At 47.3% G+C, this 12901-nt stretch overlaps 1 protein-coding gene across 1 annotated transcript; it reads left to right on the top strand.

Annotated features, from left to right (window-relative positions):
- Positions 1-1269: 1269 nt before the first annotated feature.
- On the top strand, positions 1270-12638 carry PGRMC1 (progesterone receptor membrane component 1). The gene is made up of 3 exons (XM_001372218.4): positions 1270-1877; positions 7876-8031; positions 9869-12638. The coding sequence occupies exons 1-3, from the start codon at positions 1553-1555 to the stop codon at positions 9970-9972; spliced, it is 585 nt and encodes a 194-aa protein (XP_001372255.2). The 5' UTR covers positions 1270-1552; the 3' UTR covers positions 9973-12638.
- The last annotated feature ends 263 nt before the right edge of the window (positions 12639-12901 follow it).

Here is a 12901-nt window from a genome sequence, read left to right as displayed (position 1 = left end):
CCTAGAGAGGGGAAGGGACTTGCCCAAGGTCACACAGAGCCCCCTGGACCTAGAGATGGAAGGGACCTCAGGGGCAATTGGATCCAATCCCCTCTTTTTAGCAAGGAGGAGGCCAAGGACCCCCAAATGGACCCATCTGGCCAGGGATCCCAGAAAGGGTGGTGGCCTCCCCAGGGCTGAGATGCAGAGCCTGGGAGGAAATGGGAAATGTCTTTTTTGGAGTGATTAGAAAATGTGGGAGGTGGGAGAGGGTTGGGTGTGGGTGGATGTGTGGGTGGGTGGTCTTGTGTGCAGGGGGCAAAAATAAAAGAGCACCCAGGAGGTCAAGCAGCTTGCTCAAGGCCACACGGCAGGCAGTGGAAGAGCGGGATTAGAACCCTGGGTTCTAACTGGCTCTAGAGCCAACTCTCTTACCACTAGACCATGCCGCCTCCCGAAGAAGCAGCAGCTTGCAAGGGACTCTGTTGCCGAGGCTGCTGCTGATGCTGGAAGGCCCTGATTTGCTGAAGATGACATCAAGCTTCACAGATCTCCTCGGGTGGAGGGACCTGTGCACGCAGCCTGGTCCACGGATGCTTAACCCTTTGTGGGCCGCAGCTGTCTGGGGCATAGTGGGGGGCCGCTGAGGACCCCTTCTGCAAATGGGCTTGGAAAAGGCCCCCAGCTAATGGTCATTGGCAGGAATGGGCTAGAGAAAAGCAGCTGCCATTCTTTTGTTCCACAGCCAGGTTCACAGCCTCGGTGAAACCTCTTCAGAGGTTCAGAAGCCCATCTGTGGAGCTGAGTCAAAAACACCATCCCTGGTTTAGTCGGACCTCTTTATTTTACAAGGGAGGAAACTGAGGCCCAAGGAGGGATGCTAACTGGCCACAGAAGGCCCCTGAGCCAGAGCTGGAGGGCAGCACATGGGCCCCAGTAAACTGATTTGTCTGTCCCAGAATCTCAGGCATGACAAACAGAAGATCCAGATTCCTTGTTGGAATTAGCAACTGGTTTCTTGACAGGTGTTGGAAAGGGGGGGGGGCATTTTCTAGGGGAAAAAACATTGGGGCCCCGGGAGGCCAAGTGGCTTGCCCAAGGCCTCACAGCAGGCCAGTGACGGAGCAGGGACTAGAACCCCAGTTCTTTTGGTTTAGGAGCCAGCACTCTTTCCACTAAACCATACTGCCTTTCCTTGACATCGGCTTTGGAAGTGGGGGTCTATGCTGAGGCTCCCTCGGGGGTGTGGCTGCGCTGGAAAGGAGGGAGAGAGGAGAGAGGAGAGAGGGGAGGGGGAGGGGAGGCCGACCAAGCTCCACCCTCCTGGCCCCACCTCCCAATCGTCCTCTGGTCTCCGGGTTCCTGGATTCAGTGTGCCAGAGTGAGGGCGGGACTCGAAAGGAGCGGTAGCAGCTGCAGCTCCAGCTCCAGCTCCAGCTCCAGCAGCCACCTCCTGCCTCCGCCGCAGCCCCCCCCTCCCCCAAGCCCGAGCCCGAGAGCTCGCTCTGTCCGTCGGAACTCCGGCCCTTGGCCTGAGCTCGCTCCGCTCCCGCACGCTTCCCTAGCTTGCTCAATGGCTATCATGGCCGCCGAGGAGGTGGCGCCCGGCGAGGTAGAGGGTGAGGCCGGCGGCCTCCTGCAGGAGATCTTCACGTCTCCCCTCAACCTGCTGCTTCTGGGCCTCTGCTTCTTCCTGCTCTACAAGATCGTGCGCGGCGAGCAGCCCCCCACCGCCGGCGCCGGCGACGAGGAGCCGCCCGTGCTGCCCCCCCTCAAGCGGCGGGACTTCACCCTGGCCCAGCTGCGCCGATTCGACGGCACCCAGGACCCTCGGATCCTGATGGCCATCAACGGCAAGGTCTTCGACGTGACCAAGGGCAGGAAGTTCTACGGGCCGGGTATGGGGGCTGGTGTGGCGGGATGGCCGGGGAGGGGGGCTGAGGAGGGGGGCGGGAGACCCTGGGGAGGGGGGGAGGGGGGGCGCGGGCCGGACTACCTGCTCTGCAGGGGAGGGCCCCAGGGGGCGAGGGGGTGGTCTGTGGGAGCTGGGGCGCAGGGCTAACGAGGGGTGGCGGGGGCACAAGGAGCTGATTTGCGGGGAGGGGGGAGTCGGCGGGGGCGGGCTGGGCTGATCTGCGGGAAGGGGGGGGCGTGTGGGGTTGATCTGTGTGGGTGGCGGGGACCCGCAGGGCTGGGGATGGCGGGGGCGCGCAGGGCTGTTCTGCGGAAGGAAGGCGGGGTGCAGTCTGGGCGGGGACTGGGGGCGCTCAGACTGACCTGCAGGAGGGTGGGTGGGACAGCTGGAGGAGGCGGGGGAGCTCAGACTGACTGACAGGGATGGGTGGGGAGGGATGGTTCTAGAAAGCAACAGTCTGGGGGACTGGGGGCTCGTGACAGATAAGACATGGGGGACAATGAGGGGTGGGGTGGGCTTGGGGAGGGATGGCAGCCAGTTTAAAGCTTTGCCATGGGGAGGGGACGGTGGTCACGGATTGAATTGCATTGCGGTGGGGAAATCGCCAAGTGATCTTCATGGAGACGTGAGGGGCCATGATGGCAGAATGAAAAGGAAGAATGATGGGGGACTGGGGCGGGGGGGGGGGGCTGGAGTTGGAGGGGAGGGCACGGTACAGGAATCTCCTAGGAGAGGAGGGAGCCCTTAAGCAAACAGCAAAGGCAGGCAGGGGAGACAGTGAACCAGTCTCCCGAGAAAGGGTTAAAGGGGAGAATGGACAGGTTTGGTGAGCCCCTCCAGGGAGGGGGCCAGCGATCAATCACCCAGCTTGCCAGATAGCGCAGAAGCGCCCAGCACTGGACTAGATGCCCGGGGCGAGGCAGTTGGAGGTGGGTGTGGGGGAGCGAGAGAAAAGGTTAGAGGTTGGATTCGAAATATGAAGTAATATGGGCGTGAGCCTGAAAATGAAATAGAAGAGGAGGAGTGGCGGCAGCTGGGTGGTGCAATGGACAGAGCTCCAGTTCTGAAGTCAAGGGGCTTAGGTTCAAATCTCTCCCCCCCCCCCCCCCCCCCCCCGCAGCCTCCTGTCTAGGAGATCTGAAGCCATTTCTCCTACCTGGCCACCTTAGTCCCTGCTCTCTAAAATGACACGCTTAGCCAAGATGGCCTCTCAGGCCTCCCTCTTCCAACTCCAAATCCTTTGACTCCCATTGCGCTGGAGATTGGCAAGCGAGGGGCCAGCAGCATGATGGCACTCAGCTGGGAGGGAGTGAAGGTTTCAGGGTCCAGGCAGGGCAGTCGAGTAAGGGGAGGAATGATAACAAGTGATCCCGATGAGGCACCTGGAATTTTGCAAAAAGCTTTATATACAGACTCACTGATTGGGAGAACCCCAAAAGAGAGGGAATTTGGTTTATTCATTCAAGATAATGGTTGATAAGGGAGGAGAGAAGACAGGCGCACTGATCCTCCTCTCCAGGATTCTTAGGGAAATGGGCACCTTATATCCCACCTGAAAACCAGGTGTGCAAACCTGCCTGAGGAGTTTCCCAATTCTGCCTGTGTAGCTTTTCTTCTGGAACATTCCGGATGCTTGGAGCATTTCCCTGCCATCGGTGTATTTCCTTTTCTAACCCTGATTTTTATTGACAGCTTTTCCTTTTAACATAGCCTCCATTTCCAGAGGGAGCCTCCCCTCTCCTGAAAGCCATCCTTTGTAATAAAGATCTTAAATGAAAACGAAAAAAAGGAACAAACCCTCCCCACACATCCCACCCTGGCTGACAGTGGAGGTGGCATTCCACACCTGTAATCAATGGAGGGAGGGGCATTTTCTCAACTCCAGCTAGCAATATAATTAATCAGAAGGGCTCAATCTTACTGATTTGGGTTTTTTATTTAAGGGTTCACTCTTCACCAGTTTGGGGTTTTCCATTCCTATATGCTGTTCCTATTTTGTGTATTTTTTATGGTTCTGCTTTTTTCACTCTTCCTCAGCCCACAGGAGTCTTCCCATTTTCATATTCACAGGTTATTTGGGTAAATATTTGGTACATCCACAGATCACAACTTCTTTAGCCATTCCCCAATCAATGGGCCTGCTTTCAGTTTACAGCTTTTCAGTACCACCAAAAGAGACACATTACTATTAAAAGTGTAATTGAACATACTGGGTACATTGGGAGGCCTGGCCAATAAACAGAATTGGTGGGAAGCCCTTGCATCATCTCTGAGGCATGGGGGGTGGGGTCACACAAGTGAACTCAACCACAAATTATCCACAGTCTACACAGTCCTTGGATGTTGTCCGTATGGGGCAATGTCCTATTCATCATGGTGGAGATCTTGGATTCAAGGCTCTGGCTGTATCACTGACTGGTTAGGTGACCTTGGCCGAGCTGCTTTGTCCTTCCTGGGCCTCACTTGCTTGACCTAGGGTCCAAAAACCTGGCTGCTTGAGGTTTGAAAAAACTTGATGCCAAACTGGTTTCCAAAGTATTTGACGTAATGCATTTAAAACCATGATTCTCAAAAGGGTGGGGAGGGGGGGTTCCAGGACACAAACTCCATTACTAGCCACTGGTCTAGGTGATCTCAAAGCCCTTTTGCTTTCTTTCTGCAGCAATTATAAACAGGTGGTTTTCCCAAAAAGATCTGATGAAATGTCTAGGCAAAAAAGATTTATTTGAACTGAGCAAGTGGAGAGCTGGAAGCCCTAAGGGGTGACTCAAAGTCCTTTGTCCAGCACTCTGATTTAAATCCCCCTTTTTGATTGGATTTCTAATTTGTCTAAAGCATTTGCTAAGGGAAAAGGCCAAGTTAAAAATATTTTTAAAAGAAAAAGGGAAAAACCCTCAATGCTCATACTAATGACCAAGCTGGACCCAGAAAGAGTCTCCAAAAAGTACCGCCCTTCTTTCTTTGAAGTTGGGGGTGAGGAATTGGTAATATATTTGGAGAGGACAAGCCAGCAAACCAAAAGAACTGAATCTTTCAAAACAAACAAACCTTTACCTTCTGTCTTAGAATCAGTACTGAGTATCACTTCCAAGGCAGAAGAGTTGTCAGGGTTGGGCAGCTGGAGGTCAAATTGTAGCCCAGGACCTCCCAACTCCCGGCCTGGCTCCATCCACTGAGTCACCTAGCTGCACCCCTCCCCTGGTTTTTGGTTGGGTTGTTTCTTGTTAAGAGTTTGCTAAGAAAAGGTAAGTAAGCTTCAGTCCTGGCACGGAACCAAATAATCACAAATTCCTGTCCAGCCAGCTTTATGAGGTGTCTCTGCTAAGCTCTGGGGTTGGAATACTAATATTTTGTCCCCCAGCACTCATCCAGGAAAGTACAAACAGGTATTGGGTCCAGGTGCTTAATGCTCTCCCTCCACCCACCCATGGAGAATGAATGCCCAAGTTGTATCCAGCACTCTCAGCCTCGGAATGAGCCTGATCAGAAATGCTCTAGGGTGGGGTGGCTCCTGCAAGTTAACCAGATTTTGTTTTTCTTGCTTTCTCAATTTGGGGGGAGGGGGAGTGCAGATCTGGGAAAAAAACCAGGTACCCAAAGTGTTCCTCCTCACACCTTCCATGTTCATCCTTGCAATGAAAGTTACCTGCTCAGCTTCCAAAGTCTGGCTGCTCTGGTGAAAGAATGCCCTCATGCCCTATTACAGGGGCCCTGGGATTTCTTTTGCAGACATGAACGCCCCCTTTTAATCCCTTAAGGGACAGCACCAAGTGAATGGAGTCTTAGAGGCATGAAAGACCTTTTTTATAAAGGAAAAAGTCCTTATTTTTTCTGTGAGTCATTCAAAAGGCTGCTAGCCCCCCCCCCTCCAGAAAAGGGACCCTGGATAGCTTCTGTAAAGTGATTTCTCCAGCAGAGGCCATGTGTTAATGTTTATTTGAGTTTTGCAACAGAGTATCTTGATAAGATACCTTTGTATCACTTTAGGGAAAAAAGCAACAGTTATTACAAAACTTGTAGTGATTTTCATAAAGGCTTTTCCATTTTAAAACCTGAGCTTTGGGGCAATTCTGGAAATTGACTGCATATTTAGTACAAAGATTTTTCACTTTTTCCAATTTGGAGGGGTGTAGGTAGGAGGGAGAAAGTAAAACTAGGAAAAGAAAGAAAGAAATCTTTTTTTTTCTTTTCCAGTTTAGAATGGGGGTGACAGAAGTAGAAGTGACATTGAGGCTGGGAATAGAGCTGCTTTCTACCCCCCCCCCCAAAAAAAGAAAAAAGGGCATGATCATTAAAATATTTTGATTTCCATTACATGATCAGAAGACAAGGAATCACAGATAACCAAGTTGAAAGTTTAAAGTTCCATATACAATCTCCTTTTCCTGTTCAACTGGAAATGCTTATCTTATTTGGTGCCAATTAAATCCAGAAAATTTTAAACCCTCAAAGACTTTTAAAAAGTCAGTTTACTACAAAACTAGTTACTGAATTAAATAGGCTTATACCCTTCAAAACCTGTGATTTTCCAGCCAATGTGGGGATTTCTTTTACTTGACTCTGCATATTTGTTGTTTGTCTGTTCTTCCATCCTTTCATAATAAAAATATTTACATTGTGTTCTGTTTTTTAGAGCAAGTGCAACAAATCACTTAAGGGATAAATAAGCTTTTTAATATGCCCAGTTTAGCTTCCAGAAAGGTATTTGAAAGGGTACTAGATTTGGAAATCAGAAAACTTCATTCAGAAGGATCAGTTATTCCATCAGACCATCACCCTCACTTTACAGATGGGTAGTAAGTGGCAGCCAAGTTTTGAACCCCGAAACACAGATTTTCAGGAAGAATTAAAACAAAAAGGAGAGTAACTCCAAATATCCTGAAAATCCCTTTCTTCTGTTTTTGACCCTCTGGCGTGTTGTTAGAGCTAGTAGGCAACTTGGAAATCATCTAGGTCAAGTCTGAGGCCCTGTGAAGGACAGTAATCTCCCTGTCCTAAGGGGCAGGACCAATTCTATCACTCCTTTCTTTGCACAGTGATGCCAAAGGTCTATGACCTTAGACAAATAATTTCCCCTAATCTGGGCCCCAACCTAAGTAAGCATATTTGCTCCTGAGGTTTTCTTTAAAAAAGAGTCAGTGAAGCATTTCTAAACATATATACATATATGTAGCGAAGAAGACCCAAGGAATTAGTGGCCTTGAAGGTTGGGGCCTATATCAATTACATGCTTTTTTGCAGGTTCAAGGAAAATCCTCTTCCTGCTCTAATTTGAATCTAGAAATTCACATTGTATTTGGTTAAGTTCACAATAAAAATTCAGTTATCAAGGAGTAGAGAAAAGGCACTCTGCTATCTTTTAAAAATGACTTTTCACTGGTGACCCCAAATTATCATAGCTGAGTGCCTAGTGACCAAAGTCTTCTCTCCTCTCCTCTTGGACCTTTGGTTTTAAAGGTTTTAAACCCCACCAAAGCAGACTGAGTGTGCAAGTCTCTGGCAAATTTGCCTGCTTTGTGGCCTATTCTCTGCTCCCTTTCTCTTTATTTCTTTCTATTTCCTCATTGTTGATTCTAGCTTGTCTCCCCCAAATTTGAATCCTAGGAGCCTCTTATTAAACATTAAGCACTTAATTAAAGAAAACTCTTTGAAGTCTAATCCTGGCCTACAGACCTTGGACAGGTCATTATTTCCTCTCTCAGTGCGGATGGGATATACTCTGGCCCTTGGAAGTAGCAAACTGGAGGAAAATGTCTAGTGGCGCAGTGATGTGGTTCCTCAATGATTTAGGCTTCTGGGACCCTAAAGAATAAACCATCCTAATGGCTTTAGCACACAACCTCAAACTCGGAGTAGTTCGGGGGACCCTATCATACCTGTTTCTATTTGGTGCCACCATTTTCTTTATCCAGACAACGAAGGAGCTAAGGATAGAATCCCTGACTAATGAATAAACCTTTTTTCTGTTTTCTTTCTTAAAGAGGGACCATATGGTGTTTTTGCTGGAAGAGATGCTTCCCGGGGCCTTGCTACTTTCTGCTTGGATAAGGAAGCTTTGAAAGATGAATATGATGACCTGTCAGATCTCAATGCTACCCAGCAAGAGACCTTGAAAGACTGGGAATCGCAATTCACATGTAAGCTTTTGTTTTTAATTGTGGTAGGCTTGAATTTCCATTAGCAGTGGATTTAAGGAGCCCAGTGGCAGTTTCTACTACTATCTTGAAATTTAAGAATTTTCTGATTGGCCCTTGAAACTAGAATAAAGTTTATATCCTGAGATTACGGTAAGTAATAATAATCCTTTGGCTGTATTTGAATCCTAATTTCTTTTTCTAGCTTATCTCCAAAGGTTCCATACAATTATGCCCCTCTACACACAATTAAATGTAGAGGAAAAAATGTCCCTCCCCATGTAACTCTTGGTGTTTGCTATATCATACCCAGGCTCCTTGATGGAGAATTAGAAGGGCCTTAGGAGCTGGCTAGCCCCACCCTCTCATTTTTCAGAAGAGGAAGCTGAGGTCCAGGGAAGGGAAGTGACTTGAGTCAATCCATCAAGAAGTATCTATTAAGATCCTCTAGTAGAGACAGCTAGATGGCCCAGTGGAGAGAGTGCTAGGCCTGGAGTTGGAAGGACTTGAGTCCAAATCTGGTCTCAAACACTTCCTGGATATGTGACTCTGGGCAAGTCCCTTAACCCCTTTAGCCTAGCCCTTGCCCTTCTGTCTTAGAGTTGTCACTAAGACAGAAGGTACGGGTTTTTAAAAAGAGCCTCTCATTATTGTAACCAAGGAATAATGTTCTAAATTGACTAAATAAACTAATTCAAATGAAAAAAAGAGCCTCTCATACCAAGTACTAGGGAACAGAGACAGACAATGAAATGATCTTTGCAGAAAGATACTCCAACATGAATGTGTCCAATGATGTTTCCCCACCCTATCCTCACCCAACTAAGGCTAACCAACAGTCTTACTGTGGATGGTTGTACTTCAGGTCAATGTGTTCAGTTCATTTCCATGGACCCCCGCATTGCTTCAGATTGGTTTCCTACTGTACCGAGTACCCTAGGAACCTTCACTGTGTTCCAAACATTCAGACAATTGTTTCCCACAAAAGCATCTCTGGTTACCTGGTTAGACAGGTTGGTCACTTCTCTTTCTCACCTTTGTACTGAAAGAAAAGCGGTCTTCTTGGCCACTTATATTCACGGTGCTAATCCTTGTCTAATTCTTGTGTAAAATATGTTGAAATCATCTCAGACAAATCCATGTAATCTCCCTGGGCCTCTGAGATGGCTTCCATTCTAAATCTAGAATCCTGTGATCCAAAAAAGAAGGGGACACATTTGAAGATGGGGAGGTAGGAATCAATTGGACTTTTTTCCTCCCTCCTCACCCAGTGTAGCCAAAGAAACTCAAGTTTTTGAACAGGTTGCATTTAAGGTCCTGGTGGAACCTCAATATAGTTCTTGGTCCTCGATCTCAGTGCCATATCATCAAGGTGCTGGATGGCCCTTCCTTTTAAAAAAAAACCTTACCTTCTGTCTTAGAATCAATACTGTGTATTGGTTCCAAGGCAGAAGAGTGGTAAGGGCTAGGCAATGGGAGTTAAGTGACTTGCCCAGGGTCACACAGCTGGGAAGTGTCTGAGGCCAGATTAGAACCTAGGACCTCCCATCTCTAGGCTGGGCTCTCAATCCACTGAGCTACCCAGCTGCCCCCTTCCCTTTTTAAACATTACTTTCTGTCTTGGTCACAACTCTTAAGACAGAAGGGCAATGGCAAGGCAAACAGTGGTGAGTGACTTGCCCAGGGTCACACAGCAATGAAACTCTTACTGGCCTTGTTCTCCTCCTACTTTCCCAACCTCTCCTTTTACGGTTATTTATTCTCCTCCTTCTCCCACCCCTCTTCCTCCTGCTCTTTTGTGCCTTCTCTAAGGACTGGGTCTACATTTTCTTTGTTACAGTCAAGTATCACTATGTGGGCAAGCTGCTGAAGGAAGGGGAGGAGCCCACCAAGTACTCGGATGATGAAGGTCCCAAGGATGCCAGGGAGCGAAAGGATGACTGAAGGCTACGCTGACAAGATCTATTTTTGTATGTCCCAGTATCATTTGTAACAGTCAGCTGTAATTCCAGACTTAGAAAACCTTTGGATGTGTTGTTAATTGTTTTTTAATCTTGTGGAACTCACTAGTTATCACCTTGATCACTTTAGCTCCTGTCTTAGACAATGCATGATCAATTAGCCAACCCCAAAGTAGAGCACTTACAAAAAGTGAGCTGCTGTGCTAGAGGAAAATGGGAATCCCGTTCTTGTTGTTGTAATCGTTGTTGAAACTCATAGTATAGTGTAGACTGAAGTAAAGAGCTTTTTAGTGCCACGTAAGAATTGGCTCTTGAGGAGAGATTGATACCAAAGCAACGAGGAGGAGGATTCGGTGTGAATCAACTCTCATATGCTTCCCAGTAGAGCCCCTTTCAGGCATGATTTTGAAGACAGCAAATATTCAATTTTCCAATTGAATAAACTGCAGGATTCTGGTTTTCTCTACCTCCAAAGCCAATCTGCAGTGTCACAAAAGGCTTTAAGATTGCTCAGAGGTGGCCAGCCATCTAGGACCCAAAAGAAGCTTCAGAGCTTGGCTCCCCTTTCATTCTGGCCCCCAGAGTGAAAGGGAATCCATGTGAAATGTTGTTAATTAACTCTTAGAGGGAGCGAGGCTTACCACTTAAGCTTCCTGTTTCTCTCCCTTCAATGGAGCATTTTAAAGAATTCTTAACCATTCACATGGCTAGCAGAAGAGAATGGGACAGGTCCCTTCTTTAGCTACAAGCTCATTTAGAAAGAGCTTGTTAGTGGCCTTCTAGAATCTCCCAGGCATTTTTGCAGCTAATAAAGTTCTTGCTCATGAATGCCCAACAAGATGACAGTAATGGTTTCCTAAGCCCCATTGTTACAGTCAATGTTCTCAGTTGACTTATTTCACAGCCTGAAAAGAAGAAAAAAAGTAGCCGAAATAGAAGGGCATGCCTCCTCTTTGGAGCAGAGCAAGAAAAAGATGGCTTTCTCTGTAGTTTAAGAAAAAGCTTGTTCTTTTTACTAATGGTCATTCATTCTTGGTCACACCATTTGTAATGGTCATCCATTATAGATTTCATTCCAGTTGCTCAGAAGACTCATTTTCAGATGTTGAACATCCATTGTGTCTCAAAAGCATCCGCTTCACTGGTCCCCGGAGGAACATGCATTGAGCCCTGTCTTTGAATCCATAGAGGTTGATAAAATGGACAAGGAAAAGTGATGTGAGCGAGTATGGGGATAGGGAGTGTTAAGATGAAATCTAGAGTATTCTGCTTTCTTTCACAAATCAGGGAAGAAAAGCTCTGCTTTGGCATCCCATGAAATGGTGAGTTTCAAAACAAGGCAATTGGGAGGGATGATACAGAAACCCTGAGCACCTAAAAATCTCATGAGTCTTTGAAAAAAATGTTTTTGTTTTCATGGAATAAGGCTATGCCTCTGGCACTGGTGGCTGTGTGACCCTGGATTAGTCATGCAATCTAAGGCTATAAAGTGCAGTGAAGGTGCTCCATGCACCAAAGAAACAGTAGATCCTGGCCCCCACCTCACCTTTCTTTAAACATTTTTGCTAAATCTGAGCCCTTTTCTAAAGCCAATGCCACAATTCCAAAAGTAGGAAGTGAGCCTGAGCATCCCAGCACATGCTCCTGGAGTCTCCCCTCTCTGATTCCAGAGTACTGGTAAGGGTTTCATAGGAGCTGTCCACAATAGTGAATTGTTCTCCTAAAATGCTGTCATCTTTTAGGGCCTGATGTACCTCTCATCAGAACCGTGCTAGTGCCTCAAGTGGGTGTCTGGTGGAGACCTCCCTCCATGGAGCATGACCCTTTGTATCTTTGGCTTTTTTACCCTTTATGAATCAAGTACTATCCCTCTTAGGTGTTAGACATGGAAGGATGGGACCATCATAGCAACACCGACTCAATCACTGTAGAAACCATTCTGTCTGCCCATAAGTTTAACGCTTTCTTATAATATCTGCAGAGTGAAAGGACTTGATGTTTAGGGGGGAAATCCTACCATTTCTTTTACAGTGCCTTTTGGTCAAGGGTACCTTTAGACTGGCTATTGGGAGTTGGTTCATGCTGTCATAACGAGTCCCAGAAAAATCCAATTCTCTTACCCAAGGTCTCCCCAGTGAGCGAGGCAGATCTGGGACTCGAGCACCCCCAGTCTTTCAATCCCCCAGGCACCTGTTCTTTCTTCTGCAGCTGCTAGAGACATGGCTTCATATCATTCATTCCCCTAGAGTAAGAGCACATATCAGATTGTCCAATCAACTCTGTAAGGTAATCATCGTTCTTTTATCACAGAAAAAGGACAGCCACTGAAAGATACCTAGAACCAGGTGGGGGAAGAGGAGAAAGCCCTGGGAATGAGAGGCAGGCCACTTGACACAGGGGCAGGAATTTGCTCTCCAGGAGTTCCCTGTCCTGATAAAACACAGGCCTAGGCCACACACCTGCTTACATTTGGTGAAGGGTTACTTGTCAGAACATTGCATGAACAGTTTTGAATGACGAATTAAACAATTCAGACTTTTCTTAAAGCTGTTTCATCATGTCAGCTATTTGTAATGTGGGAAGAAGAATGAAGTGCTTTTGTCATCTTAATTAATAAAAATGGTTTGATGTGGTACTACAGCTCTTCAACTCTGTGTCACTGCCTTTTATTTCTCTCCAGCAAAGGCTCTGCCAGCATGTGTCCCAGACACAGGGGATGCAGGGGAAGCCTGTAGACCCTTTCCCCATATTATGTAAAGAAGTCACATATGCTCAATTTCACTGAGGCATTTGTTAGTTAAAAGCACCTTTTTCTCATCTGAGTTCACAGACCCCATGAAAACTAAGAATCCCTAATCTATAGGGGGCAATTAAGTGGTTCAGTGCATAGAGCCAGGCCTGGAGATGGGAGG

This window comes from Monodelphis domestica, chromosome X (assembly GCF_027887165.1).
Source record: "Monodelphis domestica isolate mMonDom1 chromosome X, mMonDom1.pri, whole genome shotgun sequence".
NCBI classification, from domain to species: Eukaryota; Metazoa; Chordata; class Mammalia; order Didelphimorphia; family Didelphidae; genus Monodelphis; species Monodelphis domestica.
The sequence above is the reverse complement of the archived record's forward strand: the minus strand, read 5'-3'. Positions and strand labels throughout refer to the sequence as shown.